At 42.0% G+C, this 22,583-nt stretch overlaps 1 protein-coding gene across 3 annotated transcripts in view; it reads right to left on the bottom strand.

Moving 5' to 3' along the window:
• The window catches only part of ptch1 (patched 1), a 76,593-nt gene that overhangs the window by 17,731 nt on the left and 36,279 nt on the right, over positions 1-22,583 (bottom strand). For all 3 annotated transcript variants that reach the window (XM_088630030.1, XM_088630028.1, XM_088630029.1), the window contains exons 9-16: positions 21,103-21,234; positions 20,617-20,772; positions 20,066-20,164; positions 18,022-18,147; positions 10,982-11,100; positions 8,554-9,049; positions 7,748-8,057; positions 1,517-1,659 (exon numbers count right to left, since the gene is read on the bottom strand). In XM_088630030.1, the coding sequence (XP_088486156.1) occupies positions 1,517-1,659; positions 7,748-8,057; positions 8,554-9,049; positions 10,982-11,100; positions 18,022-18,147; positions 20,066-20,164; positions 20,617-20,772; positions 21,103-21,234 (1,581 nt within the window). The remainder of the gene's footprint in view (positions 1-1,516; positions 1,660-7,747; positions 8,058-8,553; positions 9,050-10,981; positions 11,101-18,021; positions 18,148-20,065; positions 20,165-20,616; positions 20,773-21,102; positions 21,235-22,583) is intronic.

The raw sequence follows: 22,583 nt of genomic DNA, 5'->3' as shown, positions 1-22,583 counted from the left end.
TCAGAACAATAAATCCAGGATTCTGAAAGTTGGGAGTTCAAGAGAAAAATTGCTCGAGTTAGCGTAACAATAAAAAAATTGGCAAGGGTCCCTGTGCACGTCTGTGTGCAGTTAACCTCTGTTGTTAACACTGAAGGAAATGCCACCCAGCAAATGGAGGAGAGCTATAAAAATAAAACAACATCTGTACAAATTTTGCTAACACTTGCTTGCTCCTGACCTATGGATTCTGAAAATGCCCAGCTCCACACAGCACTTCTTCCCTGTTTGCAGGGCGAGACTAGGGTAAGAAAATAAAATGAATTATTTGGTAGTAAATCCCATGAAAGCAACTCTAAATAGGAAAGAAACGAGTCAATAGTAAAAGTATAACTGCAAATAGCTCAGCTTGATACTTGATAGCTTGATCTACAACTAGGGCCATTTAAAACGGTCAGTGCTAAAACGTAAAGATCTTCTGCATTTTAAATAGCACGCATTCATTTTCATACATGCACTTCATCGAAGGCTATTTTTGCACATGTGGTGAGGAGTTCTTTCTGTGCTAATTCACAGTGCTGGTCTTGCTTCAGATGCAGTTCCTTTCTATGTAATGAAATGAAACACAACAGTGACAGCAGTACAAAAAAGGTTGGATTCCAAAGATCTGGATTCAATTAACCAGCAGGATACACAACAACTGTATGTCTTCAAGCTGTCTTTGGAAGCACACTGCGCAGCCTGTGGCCCCTCTGGGCACAGCACACTCGCATTCCCTCCAAGGCACAGGAAATTACATCAGAAGCTGCGCTCCAACAGAGTTGTTTTGCTCTTTACCTGGCCCACGACGAGTTATCGCAACCCGACAGTTAAAAAAGCACGTTTTTCAAATGCTTCTCCAAAATGCGTTTCTCGGAGATGAATGAGACCTAGTATCGTGCCATAAAGCCCCAAGTTGTACAGTGAATCAACTCTGAACAATGTACTGTGTTAAACTGTCATCTTTAATGGGAGAGCAGAGGTGGAGAAAGTCCAGCGCTTCTAAGAGGATCATTAGATGCAAGATCTTTAGCCTGAAGCAACTGAATTCGACAAGTGGTTTGAAGAGTTAATTGCTTTTTCAGAGGTCTATTGCGGCCCCAGTGAGAGCTTTAAATTCTCCAACTTGGTAAAGTAATCAAGGAAAGGTACATTTATAAGCCAGGTGTGGTTTACATGAGAAGCTACAAACATTTTTAGAACCTTCATCACCAAAATTCATCTTCCAACATTCTGGCGGATTTTCTGGCTTTCAGCTCATTCTTTTATAACATAATACCCTTCTTCCAAAAGCCTTCCTAGACCACAGAATCTCACAAAAGGATCAGAAAATTCTATTAATGGATACCCTTACATCAAGAAAACTGTAATCAGCACAGCGTGACTTCTGCCTTTAAATCTTAAGACTTAAAAAAAGAATTTTTGGATCAAACTGCCTGTTGGGAGTTAAACTCGAATAACAAATTAAAGAACCATACTGACTTTAGAAAATTCTTACCTGGCTGAAGTTGATGGGTTTGTCCCGGTTTCCAGTTTGCACCAGAAGCTTGTAAGCTAGAACGCCATCATCAGATCCATTCCTGTAGGTGGTCTGGGTGATTTTCCCTGCTTCCCAGTCACGGTCAAAGGCCTCTTGCAAACCTAACAAGACAGTGCATAGATTCGGATATGCCATGAGGTGTAAGATCGTTTTCGTTTTGCAAAACATATTTCTTAATGGGATGCTCCTTGATTAGTCAATAAATCACTCATATGCCAAGCTTTGGTGTATTACCGTGGATTTCAAGGGTGTCTCCTATTGTTTTATGGATATTGGTCTACTCAATGGTGTGCTCATAGCAGATTATATTAACGTCAGAAGAGTACATAACAGTCCGATGAATACAGCCAATTTCTAAAATATCTGTCCTGGTACATATTAAGCCTAAGTCTTGACCACTCGGCCATTAAAGATCCCATCCATTGTTTGGAAGAGTAGAGATGTTACACTTCATAATCTGGCCTAGCTCAGTTTCCCCATTAGCACGACTTGTGAAGAAGCTTCTTGAAGTGAGTCCTGCTCCTATGTGCGTAAGCACTATGAGATCCTGCAGGATGGGAAAATACTACACGAATGCAAGGAATGTGTGACAGTGGCATGAAATAGTAGACAGGGCTATTATTGTCATTGCATGATTGATGTCTCCAGGTTGGGCACAATGTTCCAAGAACTAGAAGAAGCACAGAGGGCCGGAGAAGAACGGTTAAGAAGTCTGAGCACCTCATCACTGACAAAACAAGGCTGCTGACGAGGTGCTGTGTCGTCCTTAAGCTGCCTTCCTAAAGTCGGATCTGTGGGTGAAGGCAGACCAGAAGAGCGACTGTCACCGGGGCCAAGGGGAGTAGCAGGGAGGGGAATGCTCGGATGAGGACTACACACTGCAGTGCAGGAGGTCGGCATTTTTCAGCGATTATTTAAAGTTTTTCACAGTTAGAATACGAAGTCACCCGAATTGTTGTTTGATATTTTTTTTCCCCAAAAAAATATTTTCTCCTGGTCACCTTCACATTTAATAAAACCTCCGTCGTGTTCAAGGTCACCAGGTCTCGCGACAAATTCACCGACTCTTCCAGACTGGAGGGTCACCGGTTCGAATCGTGGGTGAAGTGCCACTGTTGCACCCTTGAGGACGGTGCTTCAATCCAACTGTGAGTGCTCTCCTGGTCATCGTTTTAAAAGAGAACTTGTTCTCAATTGACTTATCTGGTTGAATAAATCATCAGTAATCACGCCATTGAAGCAAGTATTCTCAGTCTATCTCAGACTGAGAAACTGCATGTCGAAGAGCAACAGAGAACTCCTTTCAGGCATTCTGCTGCTCCATGACAGCTGGTCAAAAGCTGCACCGCGCCTGCATGAGCGTTGAGCTCGGAAAGGGTTTCAGCAACATGGTGTTCCTCCTGTCCTCTGCTCAAGGAAGAAATTGCTATGATATTTGTGTAACGTCGGGGCCCGACGGCTTGCAGCGCACAGTGTGAGGGAACATGGTTTCATGAATGTATACCATCTGTTCAGACCGGCGGAGCTAATGAAAGTAGTGAGAGGTGCTGCCAGCATGTGTTAAGATCACTGCCAACACCTATTCCCTCTCAGCTGCTCCTTTCCTTTAATGTCCCACCACAATTACAAAATGCTAATAATACTCACAACATCAACAACACCAACACGGTCTAGAGGAGCGAGCGTATTGAGGGTCAGGGCAGTTCCAAGCAGGTAATTCGGATCAGATTGGGAACGGGAAGTTCAGCTGCCCGACACAAACGTTCTGTCTGAAAGCGGATGACAAACCACACTCTCCCAGGGTACGGAGAAGTGATCGGGCCCACCTCACAGCTGCAAGCAGAGCAGTAATCAAAACCACAGCTACACTTCAGACAGGTTAACTGCTGGCCGTGGAAAGGGAAGGAAAAATAATTTAAAAAAGATCCTTTGAGCTCGTCTTCTACTTTCCCTCTAACAAAAAATAAAATATAGTCTTCACTGTCCACCCCCTCCATCATACTCTCTGCCTTTTAAACTGAACAGAAACCAGCTATACCAAAGACATTTTTAGACTTAAAATAAACAGTGTGCTGCAGATTAATGCATGATGAATAAAAACACAAGCATGCTTGCCAAACATAAATTTGATCGTTGGTACTGCATGGTTGTCTATGTGATTAAGCAATTTCACATATGGAGACCTACCAAATAGGTCAGTGTCACTTATGGGGAGTTGCAGTCTTCCACATTGGCCCCAAGCCTCAGTGACCTGCCCCCACTGCAAATAATTCCTTCCAACCCCTTAATTTTCAAAAATAGCTCCAGGCAGAATTGGTTTCACCTTTAACTAACCTGTGTGAAGTAAAGGACTCAAATGGTGTCAAAGCTGAGGTTAAGGGGTTAATAATGAGAGGTTTACTTCTAATACTGCCCAGTCAGAGACTGCTTAGCATAGAACGTCAGAGGCGGACAGATGTACTGACTGATGGATATTCAGAATGAAAACTTTCTGGAGGGGTCAAGGGATGTTAATTGAAGAACTTTGGGCGTTTTCTTTAAAATAAAATTGTATTTTCACCATAGGCATGGTAAGCTGATAATCTTTTGAGGTGGACAGGCCTCTCCAACAACTTTTGTAGACAACTATTCATTTAGTTGTTTAAGTATTACTCTGTATTTCTTTCGATAACTTTAGTAATTTTTTAACTTGACCTTTTGATTGAAATGCGGAGGGCCCAGTTTCTCAATGAAATACCATAGGTCATAGTGAAGATTTACTGCTAAACACAGTACAAATGAATTGCCATTTAATCTCTCTTAATCAGTTCAATTGAGTGATATGAAATACCAGTTGCTAGTCACTCAACCAAGACTTCCTACTATCAGCCAACTCACACCAGGTACGAAGGCCTCAGTAATGCCTTCAGAACAGACCATATTAACCCTGCAGCCTTCTAACACATTAAATGTCCCAACATGTCCTAAAGCCTGCAGGCAAGAGGAAAGCTGCTATGTGATCTTGGCTGTCCAGAATTAAGCTACATGCCCGACAGAATATGGCACTTCATATTTCTGATACTTCCTTAAGTGCATAGCCAAAAATTTATCTTCATAGAAACTATAAACAGCTCAATACCAATGTTTATATAAGCTAAGAATGCTATACAACTGAATACACCTCAATTCAGACAGGCTTGCATAGTTAAAAACCAGTCTGCTGGTATTTGCCTTTCAATCCATAATACTATTCCTTTGCTAAAATCCCAAACATTGATCCAAAAACAGATTTAACAGAAGAAAGCACACAGAAATCTAAAACTTATGCCTCAAATTCTGAAAATATATATTACACAGAAATTCCTCTAACAAATTGTGTGTTATCACCTTTTTGTTATGATCATTCTGTACGTAATTTAGAGGCAAGGTAGCTTCCTTAAAAAACAGGTTTGCAAGGTATTTTTTGTTACACCCACCCAATTTAGACTCTCCAGCTGTGTGTTTTAATGCCTCGACTCTTGACCACAGACCCGGTAACCGCACACGGGGAAGAACGGAGAGCTGCACGCGGATTCCTCCCACCCGCTGACCTTTGTGCCTCTTCTCTTTTGACACGTCACAGACAGCACGGCCACGTGCTGACAGGAGAAGTGGTCAGTGATCTGTGAGTGATCTGTGAGTCCCCTCACTGACAGCACGGCAAGCCTGCAAATGCCCAGGAGGTTTGCTTCCTTGCCAGAAATTGACAGAGCCGTGCCAACTAATTCCATCCCACCCTAGGCAGTGTTCAGGTTATTCTGTGCCACTGCTTGGGGAATTCCCATTACAGCTGGTTAGCGACACATCCAGGCTTGAGCACCTTGCCCGGGAGAAATTTTAAAGGAGCCATTCATTAATTTCAACATAGGCGGAGGGTTTTGTAATATACAGACCGCTTCTTAAACTTCTGAAAGCTCTGATGGCATCATCATCTCTTGCAGTGCTAAATGTTAAGAAGCTGCTAGATCCTTTAACCGCACAAAAAGCAGCCAGAAACATACACAGAAAATGTCGGCCCTCGATGTGCAGCATTTTTAGACATTTGGAACCAGTTTGAGATTGTTTGACATGCACAAACATTTCATAGATGTATGAATGCAATTAGCCTGCATTTGAAAACATTCCTGCCTATTTCACAAATGCCAGTGCTCCCCAGACAAGGTTTTTTTTTTAAAAACAGAACATATGGTAACCAAACATTCTAAAGTGCAGGCCAATCAAATATCTGGGTGGCTCACTTTGTTATTGAAATATCAAGAGCAAGTCTTCTGTTTTCCATCTGAGAATCCATGCTGTCCTAGTCCCTAGGTCAAGCCTGAAAATGAAACCCGAGTACTAAAGCCCCATTCGCCATGCTCATAAATGGAACCTGCCTTTTTCTGACCTCAAAGAATTAACTCCTCAATCCCAGATTGTTGTCCCACTGAATCACTCAAGCCCCTCTGAGCACCACTTTATTATTAAACTATTTCAGAGGTTGAAATGTCAGCTGACAATTTGTATAAAATTACAGTCGGACATCAGTACCGTGTCTGGGACATCTCACACTCATTCATATAAAACCAGGCGATGTTTCGGCTTTGGCAGTCTAGTCCAATGTAAGTGATTCCTCTCGCAAATGCTAGCCTATTTTTCCATTTCATTTCAGCAAGGAAACCCACTTTTAAACAAAGTAAAGCAAGTCAGGCTGTAGGCAGTACAGATCACAGACGTTTATAAATCCTGCTTAGAAGACATTTAATAAATTTGTAGTTACAAACAGAATGTCCTTTCAGACTTTTAAAATGTATGAGATGAAGCAGTTAAGGATGTCATCCTTCACTGCAACACACCTACAGAATAAATATGAGATAACGGGAGGAGAATTCTCTGTGTACTGTCTAATACAAGACACCCCTTTCCCAGTGTTTTTTTGCTTTTTGCCTGTGGAGTCTCAGTATGTCTCTTTACTACCAGGCACTGAGCCAAAACCTTGTCAACATCTCAGCAACATATGCATGTGCTCACATTTTTTAATGCGTTCGAAAAAACTCTGCAGCTAGGATCATAAATGAAAGGGGGCAATCAGCTATATTAAACAAAACAACAATCCTTCCATGACACAAGAGAGAGCTGAGCTTGCACTGAAGATGATTAAAAGTCTCCTTCGTTGTTTGAGATCGTATGACATCCCAGAGAGACGCCCTCTCTGTGCCTGTGGCCCATTTCTAGGACACCATGTTTCAGTCTCTCTCATCTCCCTGTCTGTGTCTAATTTGTCTAACTGTTTGAAACCACAATATTAAACACATGACTCTCCCACCCTGCTCCCAAGTTCAAAGGCATCTGGCAGCACAAATGTTTAGCATTTGAAGACAGCGCTGAAGACACTGATAAATGCAACTTTAGCATTAACAAAATGGCCACATTCTTGCAATATTCACTTGAATCTGTTTAGCACTCAGGCGCTACACCTTTCCATTTCCTGAGCCACACAAAGATGCATTTGCAGGGGTGACGAAGCATTTCCACAAAATGTTGTTTCATTGCAATGAAAGCAGTATCGTTCTGACATCAACAATACCCAATATGCAAACCGATTAGCATTCTCTCAGGAATGAAGAATTTATTGATGAAAGATTTGGGACTCATCGAGCTGTTGATGTTTGGTTTTTGGATGGATAGTGCTTCCAAACAGCTGCTCCAACACGTAACTGCACATGTTTCTTTGTGGATTTATTATCATCACTGTTCAACCATTGTAAATGTGCTCTCAATTAGTTCTAAGCCTCTACAATTCATGTTCTGGAAAACAAATGACCTAATAATGATAAAAAGTGAACAGTTTTCAACTGTCTGTTTTTCTGTAAATTGGTTTATGTCAGTGATCAGATTAATTGGCACGGAAGAGCCTGGAGCAACCCACAGTTTTTTTTTTTGTTTAAAATGCTTTCCAAAATGGAGCGGGTGGCTGGTTGTGTCAAACACTGAAAGCAAGGGGATTAGAAAGAGAAAAGAGAATGATGGGAACCAATTACATCATGGACTCAACAACAACACAAAAAAAAAACAGCAGAGCTATCCAAGGAAATCCAAGACAAATTACAGAAAAGAGTCCTACTTAAGGGCTGCATAACAATACAGTATGTCATATGCCGAACGCCTTGTAACTCATCGTCCGAGATGCATTACCTTGTAGCCAGTCCCGAAAGAAGTGCAGCCACATTTTGGGAAGCTGTCCGTTTTCTTCCTTCAGGATGTATTTCACATTGCCAAAGCGTCTGTGCAGGTCATAGAGCAGGGGCTGCAAATTGGCATAGTCTGCCTTTTGCGTGACGACATACATGTTGTAGAAGGAGAAGTACTTGAACTGTGCTCCGATGAAGTCATACTCGCTCGTCTCCCGAGGCACAATGTCCGTCAGCTCCAGCCCATCGCGAACACAGGTTGTCCCGTACAAACTGATGCCAAGCAAACCCAGAAAGAGGAATATAACCACAACCTACAGAGACAGAACACACATGCGTCACAAAAATTATGCCTGAAGGGCGATTCAACTTTCATTCATCCATCATTACTCCTCCACTGACTGTCCAAGCTCAAGTGCTTCCTGGTACCAACGCCAGGAAATGTCTTTAGTTGAATAGATGTGTAGTTGGTACTGTCAAGTGATTAGCAGGAGGCTAGAATAAACAACTGAAAACCTGGCTTTCCATCCATGCTGTTCTAATTAAATATCTCAGAGGACCAAGTGAAGGTTAATTCCATGCTGTAAAATAAAAAGGAGAAACACAAAGTGTCAGCTACAGAGCCTTCGTCCGCGTGGAATTAACCTTTACCTGTTCCTTTGCAGTCAGCGCACGCCGACGCAGCTCCCTGCTTGAACACCTAATCTAATGAGCCCAATGGAATGAGGAGGAAGAGGTAGAGTGGAAATCTCAGAGCGCAATTTCCTGCGAGAGAAAAGGAGAGAGGAAGAATGAGAGGGGACCACTGACCTTTGTAGTGGGCTTCAGCAGGAAAGGGGCGTAATGCTTCTCTGCAAAAGAGGAGAAGGTCCACCGGGTGCAGGGTGGCTCTATGCAGTGGGCAGAGGCGTCGGTAAAGTTAGACAGCAGGTCGCGGGTGGAGCTGGCGCTCTCCGGGCTCTGGCAGCTCAGGCTGTCTGGACCAGCAGAGCTGCTGCTGGTGGTGGTGGTGGTGTTGTTGTTGTTGTTATTGTTACCGGTGCTGACCCGAGAGGAGCCGGTGTGGTTGCTGGCGGCGGTGGCGACGGGCTGCACCGAGATCTCGGAGCGCGGCTCAGCGGTGGTGTAGTAGGCCTGAGTGCGGGGGTCGTATTCGGTGCGCAGCTGGACGGTGGACTGCATGGTGATCTGGGTCTCGTGCGCAAAGCTGTGGCTGCTGTAGGACGGGGGAGGGCTGTAGTGGTTGGCGTCAATGCTGTCCACGTAGGCCTGGGGTTCGATCTGAATGACCCTGTTTGCGCAAGGACTAGAAAAGAAAAAGGGGGGAGGAAAACGTGATCAATCCCTTCGGTTTGCTTTTCTGTATCACTGCTCTTGACAAAAGAACTCAACTACTTCCTAGATCCTCTACTACTCCCTCAATAAGCCAATGAGACAAATGCATCTCGCTCTGTGCGAACGGTATTTAATCTAGGGAAGAAAAGAAAACAACCCTTGAGGTGTGCTGCCAAGATGCTCCTAACTGGAATGCTTTTTCAAAATAATCTTTAAAAATTATTATTGACAAAAAGCAAAGTAACGATGAGGGGAAGGTTTGCGCATTAACTTTAATTTCCTGCAAGTGACAGTAAAATGACTTTGTTCAGGAAATATTTGCCTGAAGCTGACTGCAGATGAAACCCCCCCTTTTTCTTGAATAAAGGAAAAATGTGAGGCAATGTGCACAGGAAGCAGGAGTAGGCCTCGGTGGTGGTTCCAGCGGGATGCCTTTCACCGTGCAATTTTGTAATTGCAAACACAAATGAGACTAAAGAAGGCCCTGCTTCAACAGCAGCCTTATAATTACTTGGAAACTATGTTACTCCACTGGATATTAATTTGCCTTCTTAAGAATGTGCTTAATGTATAATACAGTTACAACCATGAAGGCCCCATGGCTGATTCAAGAAAAGAGAATGTGCTTTGGTTACCGGACAGATTAATCATATACACAATTTTGAGAATTCAATTTTTTTCCCCAGAAGCTATCTACACAGCACTCAACAGCTATATTAAAGGCAAAATAAAAATCCAGAAGCTGATATTTAACCAAAACCATCACACAAGATATCAAAGGCTAAACAGGTCCTAAATGTAACAGAATTTAGGAATACAAGACAACCTTCCACCAATAAGAATCAAGTCAGTCGTGTAGTTTTAAGTAAGAGTAGAACTGACATTTAATTTTATTAAACACACCCAAATTTGGAATTGCCTATTATGTGTATAATAGCTGTGAGCCCTGAGATCGCACACAGGGAGAACAAGGAAGTGTGGGAAGATTCCTCTGACCCACCCACAGTTGTCTTTAACATGTCACGGCAATGCAACCCCGTACAGGAGGTTCAGCACTGACTGGAGGAGAGGCGCATCCTTCGCTGACAGCACCACACGTCTTACACGGCCTGGGCAAGAAGCTATGGTCCCCCGAGCTGAGAGTGCGCTGGTGGACTAGTCCCACCCTCCCTCCTCAACGCTTAGCCAATTGTGCGCCACTTATTATAAGCCGTCGTTAGAATGGAATATGTATTTCATAATTAGCAGCTACTGAGTGTTCGTTACATTAGCTGTTCAAAATTAGCAAACTTTCTAAAATCAACTTTTCTTGTACAAGGCACCATTAAGGACGAAACGGTCAACACATTTTAAAGTGGTATAGTACAAGAAAAAAAAAGTATTGAAAACTGATTAGGTCCTCACCAATGTTGCATTAAATAGAAGGCTCAAAGATGAAAACCTATTAAACATACGCTGGGGAGCCAAATTTGAATCTGACATTAAAAACAATCAGACAAAACATTCGTGATGCTTTACATTCTATCAGTATCTCCGGTCAATTTGCCCTAAATCCATTAATCTTATAATTAATGGATTTAGGGCAAATTGACCAGAGGGACTTTGACTTTGACCCTTCTAAAATTTCTGATGGTCCCCCTTTCATGCACACAATTTTCTGTAATGACAAAGAACGTAAATGTGTTCTAAAATGAGCACTGCACTTTCGTATGGTGTTTTTAAATGGCTTTAATGCCAGTTTTCGTGATTAGGTTTGCTTCTGTGATGTTGGCACATTCCCAGAGGTTTGCCGCCAGAACTGATCACGCAATACATTGGGAAAATGAACACTGAAATGGCCCTACTTAAAATGCTTCCAAAACCGTTCGATTCCTGTCTTGACCTGTCATTCGGGAAGCCTCACCTGACGAGACAGCAGAAGATATCAAGACGGCGGTCCTCCCGCCTGTAAAGGTCCATGCTGAGAATAGCTGGGAAGATGAGCAGAACCATGGCGAAGTTGAAGACCACGACAACAGCAGCCTAATACAAAGAGGAAAGTAGGAACCAGAGTACATGGGCACATTCAGGAACTTTCAATCCTGTCTGGTCCCATAGGCAAACTGTGCTGCGCGGCTGTGTATTCAGCTAATTAGGGTGCTACACACTGGTATGTATACAGAGGGCTTTTTCTTCGCTTGTAATCCCAATCCTTTGATGTTCTGACTTTAACTCCTTCATTACGGAAGAGAAAGAAACAAAAGTGGAAGAATACATTTGCATATTTATAGCAAGTATTAACATTAAAGCTGCCGATCAGAACATAAGACAACATTGCAGCCCCATGCCCCAAGGCACAGTCCACACATGGTCTTTCATTAAAATGGACTGAAGGACGGAAGGGCGTGCGATACAGATGGGCATTGTCATACAGGACTTCCAATAAAAGCAAAGTTGCACTAAATGATCTATTTCCATAGATGTTCAGTAACAATCTCTACAGGCGTTTACTGAAAACTGAGTTCAGGACTTGTCTTTTTTTTGTTTTAACGTTAAGACAACAAACATCGCAATTGTAGTTTTACCCCCATAAAAAATGGATCAAAAATAGCTGGATTGCATTTAAATTCATTCTGCCAATACTTACATTTCAGTGCCAAATCAGCACCAGCAGACGCTGATTTATGCACGTCAAAATGGAATTCTATGAATTAAAAACATTGAGACTAAGTACCAGCTACGCTCTAATAAAATGGAGTGTGTAGTTCTGGAGAAAAAATCATTGCAGAGGATTTTCGTTCAGCACATATAAAAAAACAAAAAGGGGATACAGGAGACTGGAACTTAATCTGGGTTTGCAGTTAAACCTGTAATAGGCTTGATGACTGATTTTCATGGACAGTATGTTCTTTTCTGTTACCAGGGAACTACAGTATAATGCTTGTAGAAGATACAAGAAAACCTCAACTTTTTGTGTGACCAAGAGACCAGTGACTTGAAACAACAGATACATGATGAACACGTTAGTCTTCTTGGGTTTTTAAATGATTAAATAAAGGCCTGAGACAGTTTTATGTTAGATCTGAACTTATTACAAAAAAAAAATACTTTAAAGTTAAAAGATTTGTATGCAAGTTTAGTCAGGCTGTTAGTTCCTCCTGGTACATCCTACCAAGGGGTTAAAGCCCTGCAGGAGACTTGCACCGCTAGCATACTTAATAACCTTCCCACACTGCTATTAAACACTCCTTGAGCCTTCACCAGCTGTAAGCCATACTACATTTGCCAAAACCACAATGACTGGGATTGCCGATCTGTGTAGAAATTCATCCTGACACCAACAATAAACAAAAATAAAGCCAGCTCCAGTTGAAGACAAGGCTGTCACATTATTTCTTGAAAGGAATCTTCAAGAGACTGAAAACTGGGGGGAAAAATACACAATGATGAATGATGGTGTCTGCGTCTAAGAATAAGGAACAAACTGTTTTCAAAGTGTCCTCAGGAAATTTTTGTTTTACGAACCAAGCATTTCTGTTCACAGCTACTTTTCTGTGCAGTCAAATTTGAGAAGCCTTGGTAACTGGTAAAATAAGACCAAAGGTGTCAATATAGGTGATAGTGACTATTCAATTTCCATGCCAACTTTTTGTAAGCCACTTACGGCAAAACATCCATTCTGCGATGGTAAAAGACAGAACAGAAATGTTAAAATCGCCAATCTCTTTAAGAGATCCAGAATTTTTACAAGTGGCTTGAGGGCTCTCTTTTACTATACACAGAGCTGAATTAGCTAGTCTGGTAGTTCTTGACTGCATCCTTTACGAGTTTCTTTCTGCAAGCTACATTTGAAAACTAGGATTGCAATCCTGGAAAATTAGGGTACTGCTACGATCATTTATAAGAGTTGTGGCTGTAATACGTTACAAACGTTTTTTATTACAGAATAGTGGAAACTGATTACGGGGGGAGGAAGAGAAGGGGGGGGGGTCTATTTAACTTTCCTGTGTTCAAGACAAAGTAGACAGAATGATGACAGCCTGGGAACAATCCGTCCCAAACAAAATAGAACTGCAATCCAATTTAGCAAAACAGAGGACCAAAACCATAAAACACCCCCCATACACACACACACCCTCTGTTCCATAAATCAGTGAAATTTATCTGATTTTTCTCAGACATATATTCAATAATATCTGGGTCGAAAAAAGCAAACAAAAGCTAAAAAAAAAAACAAAGGAAAAAAAGTTCAGTTCTGCCTCTGCTGGTCCCCGAGTCCAGAGAGAGATTTATTGGTTCGGTTTATGTAACTCTATTTTTCTCCAGGAATCGATCATTACAAAGGAACACAAAAGAAATCCATAAAGCAGCAGTAATCCTGCTCCTTTCAGATTTGCTGCGGTTAAAAAAAAAAGGGAGAGAGAAAGGAGGGAAAGAAAAAAAAAGAAAAGGGCTGGAGGCGCTGTGGGAGAAGGCAGCAGGCCGGGTAGGCTGGGGCCTAGCCCAGGGTACAGACTGCATCCTCCTCTGCCAGACCACCCAGAGAGCGGGTGTGCTGCAGGGCCTGGAGGTGATGAGCAGATGATGAAGTCTGTCAGACACGGTTCCCACCTTCCTCCTGCCAGCCTGCAGCTGCCCTCTGCCAGACACTTCGCTCTGGCGTCTCCTTTCACTTTGTTGTTGGTGCTTTGGTGCTGCTGCTCCTCAAGCGCTTGGGGGGGGGGAAAGCCTCCCCTAACCACTCGAGCTGCTGCCGCCTTTCCTCTCTCCCTCGTCTACGACTTCTTCTCCTTCTCCCCACCACAGCCTCCCCATCCGACCGCTCCAGAAGCGGATCGGGAGAAAGGTCTGAGCGGGTTAAGCAATTGGATGGTGGGGAAAGGGGGTGAGACTATTCAGTGCTATTCAATAGGCCGCAACTATGCAAAGGGTTTTTTTCTTCTTGGAGAGGGAGGCTGTTCTAACTAGTTTCTTTTGGAGACAAGAGGGGGATGGGGGGGGCAAAATAAAACAAACAGAAAAATACAAAACCCTGAAATCTGTTCACGTCCACCTTAAAAGACTGAATAAAAAAAAAAACGGCACAGCGTTGCTCTGAAAAATCCAAAATGTGTGAGCGGTAGGAGTTTGAAGTCTTTTGAACAACACGCTGGTGAAAAACGATACCGACCTCTCGCTCACACAGGTGGGTGTTCTTGCTTCTCACATTCCGCAGGATATTATGACCCGATGTTCCAAATCCTTCATTAGCCAACAGTGAGATTTTGATTTACTGTGAATCATAACGCATTTTGTGTTTCTGCCCTTTACAGTCGCTGCTTTTTTTAAGTTGCAATACAGGCTTTCTGTTAATTTACAAACCAACCCCCCTTTGATCTTGGGGAAACAAAATACATGCTTAGCTGAACAGCTGTGTATATCCCTAACCCTCCATTTCAGCTAATAAAACAGAAGGTGTTATTTAAATCCTTATCAAGTCAGCACCACACAGCTCTGCTAATTTTTGTTTTCCAGACAAATAAGATGAAAGATACGGTGAGGCTAGTCATTTACATTTTTGGACTTGAAAGACGTTTTCCTGCGTTCAAATGCTTTCTGAAATTAAATGCCAATCCCTTTCGACGACGACAAGTGAAAAGCTTTTAACTCCGAGAAAAGTCACTCTTGGAAGAAAGAGACTTGGAAAAGGAGTCATCCTGGTTTTTTTTTTTAACGTACCAGTTCTGATTTAACCTGTTCACCTGGCTCTAAAAATCAATGAATATCATCCTTGAACTACTAATGACAGCTTTAAAACGAACTTAAATTAAAAGAAGCTCAGATAACAGACCAAGATGCGGAATTCACATAAGAATAAACCACTGATATGGCCATAGAACAAGTTCTGAACTAACCATGCGAAAACATACTGTAAACAGCGCGGCTCCCCATCCAGAAAAACACCCCTTCCTGGTGCAGTAAGCCAATCTTATCTTTGATTTCTTTATGTGATGAACAATTCCGGAGTGGAAAGCTCTGTGTGGCATCTGGAGCAGAATCCCAGAGGTTCAGCAAAGAGCAAAGCGCTGGCATGCAAGAGCAGGAGCGGGCCTTGCGCTTGTATGGGTTAATCAGGAAGCCATTCATTCTCCTTTGGCAGCTGGACTGCTCTACAGATACCGAGGTCCCACAGCCGATCTCCCACTCTCTCAGAGCAGAGGGGTCACAGCCCACTGCCTCTCCAATCCACAGCAGCTCACCGCTGGGCCCGCAGAAGGAACGAGGGGCCAATTCGTCGGAGAATTAGAATGCCACATCCTTTTATGCCCTTCTCACAAAAAAAAAGAAATATTGCAAATATTATTTTGCCGCTTGTTTGCTTTTACGCAAACTTTGCTTTCCGCACAATTACACAGACGGGGTAAAGGAACCGATAGAAGCCTCTCCCATCGGGCACACAGCCTGTGATGTCTGGCTTCTGAAAAGCTGCCAGCTGGATCAAGCACAACAGGTAAACAAGGGTTTTATTTCACATTTCTCTGTTCAGTGACATCCATCAACACATCGCTGTTGTGCTTTGCTTAACATGTTTCCTCACCTATATGGGAATTTTATTTGCCGGGAGTACACTATCAACAGGGCAGACTTCAGTCTCATCGCACCCTTCGGTTTAAGAAAGCATAAAGATTTAAAGAATCGAGGATTAGCTTCTTAGAGAAATAAACTGGGTCACGCACTCATGATTCCATAGCCAAAAAAGTTTAGAAAGTTGCGGCTTTTGAGCTCGACTTGTCAAGACCAAGCTTTTTCCTCTAGTAAGAGTCTCAGGTTGAACAGCGGAGTTCTACTTAATCCAGCTAAAGGCAGTGCGTGCAAAAGATCGAAAAGGCTAAGAAAGAATGCAAAGAGAGAGAGGAATATGAAGGTAACAGATGGAGAAAGTGTGACCAATGCCTTGTTGAAAAGTGTGTGGCAGAAAAGCAATTGTGCTCAAGGTGACACTTACCACCCAGGTTACAAAAAATCTGAACCGTTCAGCGAAAGATTTGGTTTAATTTCTTGACCCCTAAGCTTCAGGTGAACACCATTATTTAATTTGATTGTTTCGGTCTCTCAGGCCAATGCGGACAGGCAGTCATTCAAAAATGCCTGCCCTCTTTAGATTGCAAGGCTCTGAAAATGGTCAAAATTATCAAGACAAACTACTGCCTCCACTTCCTCTGGAGAGGTCAGAGGTCAAGCAGCATGAAAAATTAGTTGAGACGCAGGTTAGCAAAAAGCAAGACGATTCTGCTGAAGTTGTTTGGTTTATCTGTACTGAACCAAGGGCAGCTGACCTCATAAATTCTCCACGTTAGAGCTGAGGTGCTTATGCCCCCAGCAAGCAAATATCAAAAGGAAAAAAGATCCTTCCTTGATCTCCCCCATAGCACACAGTCACTACTAACTGCCTGTCATAGTTACGAAATCTCCATTCAGCGGTCTGCTCAGACTTAATCCTCTGATGGTATCATGTCTCACTTTCTTTTCACAGGCTTTCATTCAAGACAATGATAAGGCAACTTGAAACAGAATACATTGGTTAGCTGAATTAGTATGCCGTCAACATGTTCCTACCCAGGAGTGCTGCAAACAAGCAGCTAGCACATTAAGCTGTTCAACAAGAAGGTATGGTATGGGATATTCTAACTTTTAACTTCAATGTCTGAATATAAATCTTGTTATATATACAGTATGTTGCTGAGCTGCACAATTAAAAGAAAATGCCACACAACTAACTTCACATCTCTTAATGTTGCACATTTTATTATGGCATGTCTGTACACGCATAGTGGGATCAACAGACAGGCTCAAGAAACAACAAAAAAGGGATATAAACAATAGAAAACTAAAAAAAACAATAGGGATGAATAAGTGTGACCTGTTTCAAGACAAAACCCCAAAATTAACTAAATACAACAGGGATAATCACACTTTAAATTTATCGAGACCAAATGATGCCAAAGAATTCCAAAGTTTAGACACCATTTACAATTGTGATATGAACAAAGTTGCTTTCATAAAGAAAGTCCAGGTGCAGTCGATGTCTTATTCAGTACTTGAAAGTAAAGCAAGCATGCATTATGGATATTAAACTCACATTAATTTATATTTCCCTTATTCTCCAAGAAGTAATCATGAACAACCACTTTCTCCTTGTTAGATTTGCAAACTGAAAAGCTACAGATCTCATAAACTGTTCTGGCGAAGCCAACCCACAAAAAACGCAATAGAATTCCCATCAAAACACACACCTGATTAGATACGGACAGAACCCTGTTATTTGAGTAATCCTCCGCACTCAACTGTTTCACTTCAGGTGAAAACATACCCTGTATCCTCAAATATCTTACACAACCCTTATCCAAAAGATTACCGAAATCAGTTTATTTGGCATTCTTGTAAGTATGAACAAGCCACTGTAGCAGTGGCTAGAATTAACCACAATGAGCTAATGAAGGATGACTAAGTTGCCTTTGGCAATGCGCTTTCTTCCAAGCTAAAATCATTTACTCCGAGGTAGGCAGCACTCGCTCAGCATTTCGACAGCTTCTTTCTGCAGCACTGCCACTCATTCTCTGCCCGATTTCGATTCGGCTACAGAAAGCACAATGCTCCTGAAAGGCAAACTTGTGCCTCCTTTTGGCGATCTCATGCAGGCATATAGTAAATTATTCGCAGATACAGAACATGCCAAGGTAGCAGCCCCTCTCTAACAGCCCAGAGACCTGCCCACCTACCCACACCACCTGTAAGGAAGGGGTAGAGTCACAGACTCGCGTGGACTAGCAGCACAATCAACTACAGAAATACAACCTGCTGGTAACAAGATTTAAAAAAAGCCTTTTCTCTCCTTTAGGAAAACGCTCGCATGAATTCAACAATGAATAACAATGGGACAAAAGTGAGTGAGAGAGAGAGCTCACAAGAAACGCCGTGATTTACCTGGAGCGAGAATGCCCGGAGAGCAGGAATAGGGATCAAGGCAGCCATGAAAAAAGCAGTCACATTGCTGATCGAGGTCAGAGCCACACTAGCCCCCGTTCTCTTCAAACATTCTCCCGTTCGGTCCTAGAAGGATGAAAAGTTACTGGGTTACAAGCTCATTCATGTAACATATGCTAGAACATAAGAACACATACAGTACAAACATAAAGTAAGTCATTTAGCTCATCCAGTCATTTGGTAGAAATATTAAGAACGCCGTGTTGCCACATTATGTTAAATGTAATCATTTGCTATTCTTAAATCTACGTCACACCCTGATAGCAACTTGATATTCACACCTTAGTAAACTGGCCCACTGTCTTTTTTGTCATCTAAAAAGATGTTCTTAGCAAAACCCACTCTTACTATTGACATTTTATTACTTTGGCCTAACACTTGATTTGGACATTTAAAAGCATTAAACTATTTGTGTGATCTCACCAATGACAAACATTACCCACGAGCAACTCCTAAATGACCTACATTTCTTGTGATACAGCAAAGCAATTTCAGATCTAAGATTACCATTACCAAGCAATGGTTAGGAGGAAAACCTCATCTGGATCGGCTCTGGCTGGGGGTGAAATAAGAGACTCTCCTTGGCTTAAACAAGTAAGAAAAACAAAAAAAGATCCAGAGAGGTTTAGTTTTCAGCCCTTTAAAAATTTCTTGCTGGTTTCCCATGCTTTGACTGTTTGTATAGTGGGTAAATGAATGTGCAAAAAAGCTTAAAAGTGACAATAAATTAATACATTTCATTAAATGTAATGATTTAATGAAAATTACTCTTACTTGAAAGACCTTACTAATTACATCCTCTCGGCATGTGAGTTTTAATAATAAGAAACCAGAATAACAAGTCACGAGTGTCTCATTGGATGCCCACCAAATATGTTGCGTGGTTTTCTTGAAAGGAAAAACACAATTTTTGTTCCGTTTCTAACAGCACTACTTAAATCACATAATTTCCCCTCTGTTGGCTTCTTAGGATAAGCCCTCTTTCTTACTGCTTTATCCTTAAAGCCCAGCAGACAGCAAATCTGCATGACTAGAAGCACTTAAAGAAGCCCTTTCCCATCCACCCCTGTCTTTTTCCTTCCTCATCGAGAAATTGGCAATAAAAAAACGAGGGACCACACACCAAGATTCATCCTTTGTTCACAAACAGGAGAGATCAGGTTTTCCTTCCAAAAGGAACTGTTTACTTTTGATTTCAACCACACGAAGGCTACAGTAAGACAAAGCAGTTGAAAGGCGGAATGTCGATTCTGTCTGACAAAAACAAAACGCGCAAAAACATGTCGCTGACTCTGCTCTCCCCTGAAAAAATGAATTGAAACATGTTTCATAGTGCTAAAACACAGCTGGAGTCCATAGCATATGGTGAAAATCGGGGTGGTTGTTCACAATCACTTGAATCTGTATGCAAAAATATCTTCCACACAACAGACGTCCCCAGTAGTATTATAAAAAGATGTTATGATAGGAGGGTTGTAAGCACAGAGGAGTATCACACATGTCAACATTCCTGGAAAGATTTCCGTGTCTTCATCTGTTATGTTTCAGAATGCAGGAGGACAGGAAAGGAGGCATGATTGTGCTGGGATACTGAAGGTCAGGAGTTAAAATGGCCCACAATTTAACTCCCACTTTCACCACACCTGAGTAAAGGCTCGCCTTTTCATATTTTATTCACTTCAGTTCTCTCAGTATTGAATGAAGCCTATTTAAATTAATAGCATGAATCCAATAACAAACATAAAATGTATTTCGGATAAGATAGATGAATAAATCTAAATCTGAGATTTTTAAATGCAAACAAGCCACACCCAGCTTTATTTATAAATATAGCATTTAAATGGTTGTTTTTGAAATATTTTTAATAGATTTTTTTCTCTGGGTCATTATAAGGAATTTTTATTAGACCAAAAGATTAGCTGCCAACAAGCACATAATGTAGCAGTTTTTGTTGCTAGAAAACATGTTGCCATGCATCCCTTACCTCAAAAGGAATTCTTTTATTCTGTCCTGTTTCACTGAATGCATGTGCCAGTAGGAAGACATCGTCCACTCCAACTCCTAGAGCAAGAAAGGGCAAAACCTGTAGAGAAGACAAAGGAAGATTCCTGCTCACCCATCGACCGCAGGCGATACCACGCAAACGAGCTTGCAAATGTTATTTTTCTCCAGGTTTAAACGAGCAAGAATAAAAGCTCTCCAACAGGATGGAGACATGGAATGGAACTGAGGGTAGTCATACAGATCTGTTCCAAAAAGTGATCGTCTCAAATGAATTCCTTTTTAATACTTCGGATTCTAAACTGAATTTAGCAGTAGGGGTGATGGATGTTAAGAGGACAACTATATAATGCATTTTTTTTGTTTGGTAGCACATTTTGTCTGCTATTTCGGGTCTACAGAGAAGCAATTTTGAAAAGCCAGTTTACTGAACAACACTATCACAATTAATTATAACCCACCTACACTCCTATATATGCAGTTATTTGCGTAATGTTGAGTTACACCAAAGGCAGATTGTCGACTTGGCTGTACCTGAGTTGTTGCAGCGTTAAATGAAATTCCTATCAAAGAGCACAGGCCCAATCCTGCAGCCACTGACAGTGCAACCAGCAAGACTCCTGCCAACCCCACGGCCCCCTGGGACTTGGCGCAGTCCCACCGCAGCATGGTTAAACAGGCATAGGCAAGCTGCAAGCAGAACAAGAGAGACAACAATAAATACAAGGAGTCAAACATTAGTACACCGTCCTTTCCAATACCTTTTACATAACTAGAGTTATCTTGAAGTTTTGGCAGTCCATAAAACTCTTGGTGCTAAAAAAAGGTCTTTCTTAAAAACACCAAGCACACAATGTAGTAGATCTGTGCTTGTAATTAATATTCACTATAGAAGGCATGCCATGGCTTTATTCTCCTAATGGTTTTAGGCTGTAACACGTTAGTGCCAGTAGTTTGGCAGAAGAAATCAAAGGCAAAGAGGCTGAAGTCACACACTCCGCGACATTTAACTCATCTCACCATTAATAGGTAGCCACTTGCCACACGGATTACGCTAACATCAGAGAATGACTTGAGGATGTCTTCCAATGTAGTAGTCGTGAATGAAAGCACCTTCTGAGTGGAGTTTTGTGCCACACTCTGTTGGACAGCCTGCAAATTGTGAAGGAAGAAAAAACTCAAGTCAAAAATTAAAACCCAAAAAGTCATTCATAGCCTTAAGGGAACACACCTAGAATAACGGTTTCCGAAAATGCCTTTTACATTAAAAAAACGACATTAGAGAACTACAAGCATATCCGTTTATGGACCACTATTTGAACAGTCTAGTACAATTATATCAGAAATCGGCAAAGTAAAACCTGCAGCAAGAAAGACATGAACAGCTGTGTCAGACTATGTCTGGAGATGCCGGCAAGATGGATGTCATCAAATAATAATAATAATAAAAAGTATTAACTAGGGAATAACTGGGGAGATTGGAAGGTTTTAATGAATATTTACCAAGAGCTCATTTATTTTGTTTCATGAAATTCAAGGAGACTGAGGTCTTTCATGTCTCTCTCCCGCACTTTCCTCTAATAAAGCCCGGGATGATGCTTTCTTCCACCTTTTTTTATTTTAAAGCTGGGCCCCCTGCACTACAGGCAAACATTCTGTACAGAGATGGCTTTTTCCCCTCTTGCGGGCTCATGAGGTCAGATGGAGCTCTGCAAAGGTCACTGTCTTGAAAACAAAGACCAGATGATGTCACACAGATCCACCAATGGGACTGCAGCTGTGAAAGAGATTCAACGCCTCGCTAATGCTTTCCAGACACCTCTTCTTACTGAGTTACCAGCAGACTGCTGCACCGCTGTTCGCTGCTCCCCTCTCAGCCTCTGTATGTCCCCGCTTACAGAGCGCTTAAAGACTTTAAGAAACCGCTAATTACTCGCACTCAGAAAAATTAAGTGCGCTGGCTTGGCTGTAAAAACAACTGGCTTTCACGGCCAAGAAAAAAAAATCATTTCTTTCAGGTGCATCTTTTAAACAGCAGGTTCCTGGGATAGAAAAGGCCTTTTCTTAGTAACTCCCGAAATTTGCACATGGAAGAAGACAGAAGCGCAATTAGCTGGGGGGGGAGCTACATGTGGCGGCTAAATTGGCCATTTGACCGGCAGGCATCCTTTCTATCACGGACTATAAAATATATGGTTTTCTCAACATTGCGTGGGATTTTATTGTCAGCACTCAATTTAAAGAAAAGAAAAAACATGCACGGCATTAGGGGATTGCTCTAGCTGGAGAGCAATATACATATGACAGGACAATATGCATAAAAAAGCTTGGTTGAATGGGTTTCTTTAAGTTGCCTTCCTTCACCATCCCTAGAGCCCTGTAAGGTACACACTGGACCTCAGGACACTGCTGTGTTCACTCGCAGATTCAAGAATATTTATACATCAGACATTGGAGCCTTGTTTGAGCCACATGTTAAGTGAAAACTGGTAGACTTGCAC

Source organism: Lepisosteus platostomus, chromosome 4, assembly GCF_059453375.1.
Source record: "Lepisosteus platostomus isolate fLepPlt1 chromosome 4, fLepPlt1.hap1, whole genome shotgun sequence".
NCBI lineage: Eukaryota > Metazoa > Chordata > Actinopteri > Semionotiformes > Lepisosteidae > Lepisosteus > Lepisosteus platostomus.
Note: the sequence above shows the minus strand (reverse complement) of the source record. Positions and strands in the feature narration are given on the sequence as shown.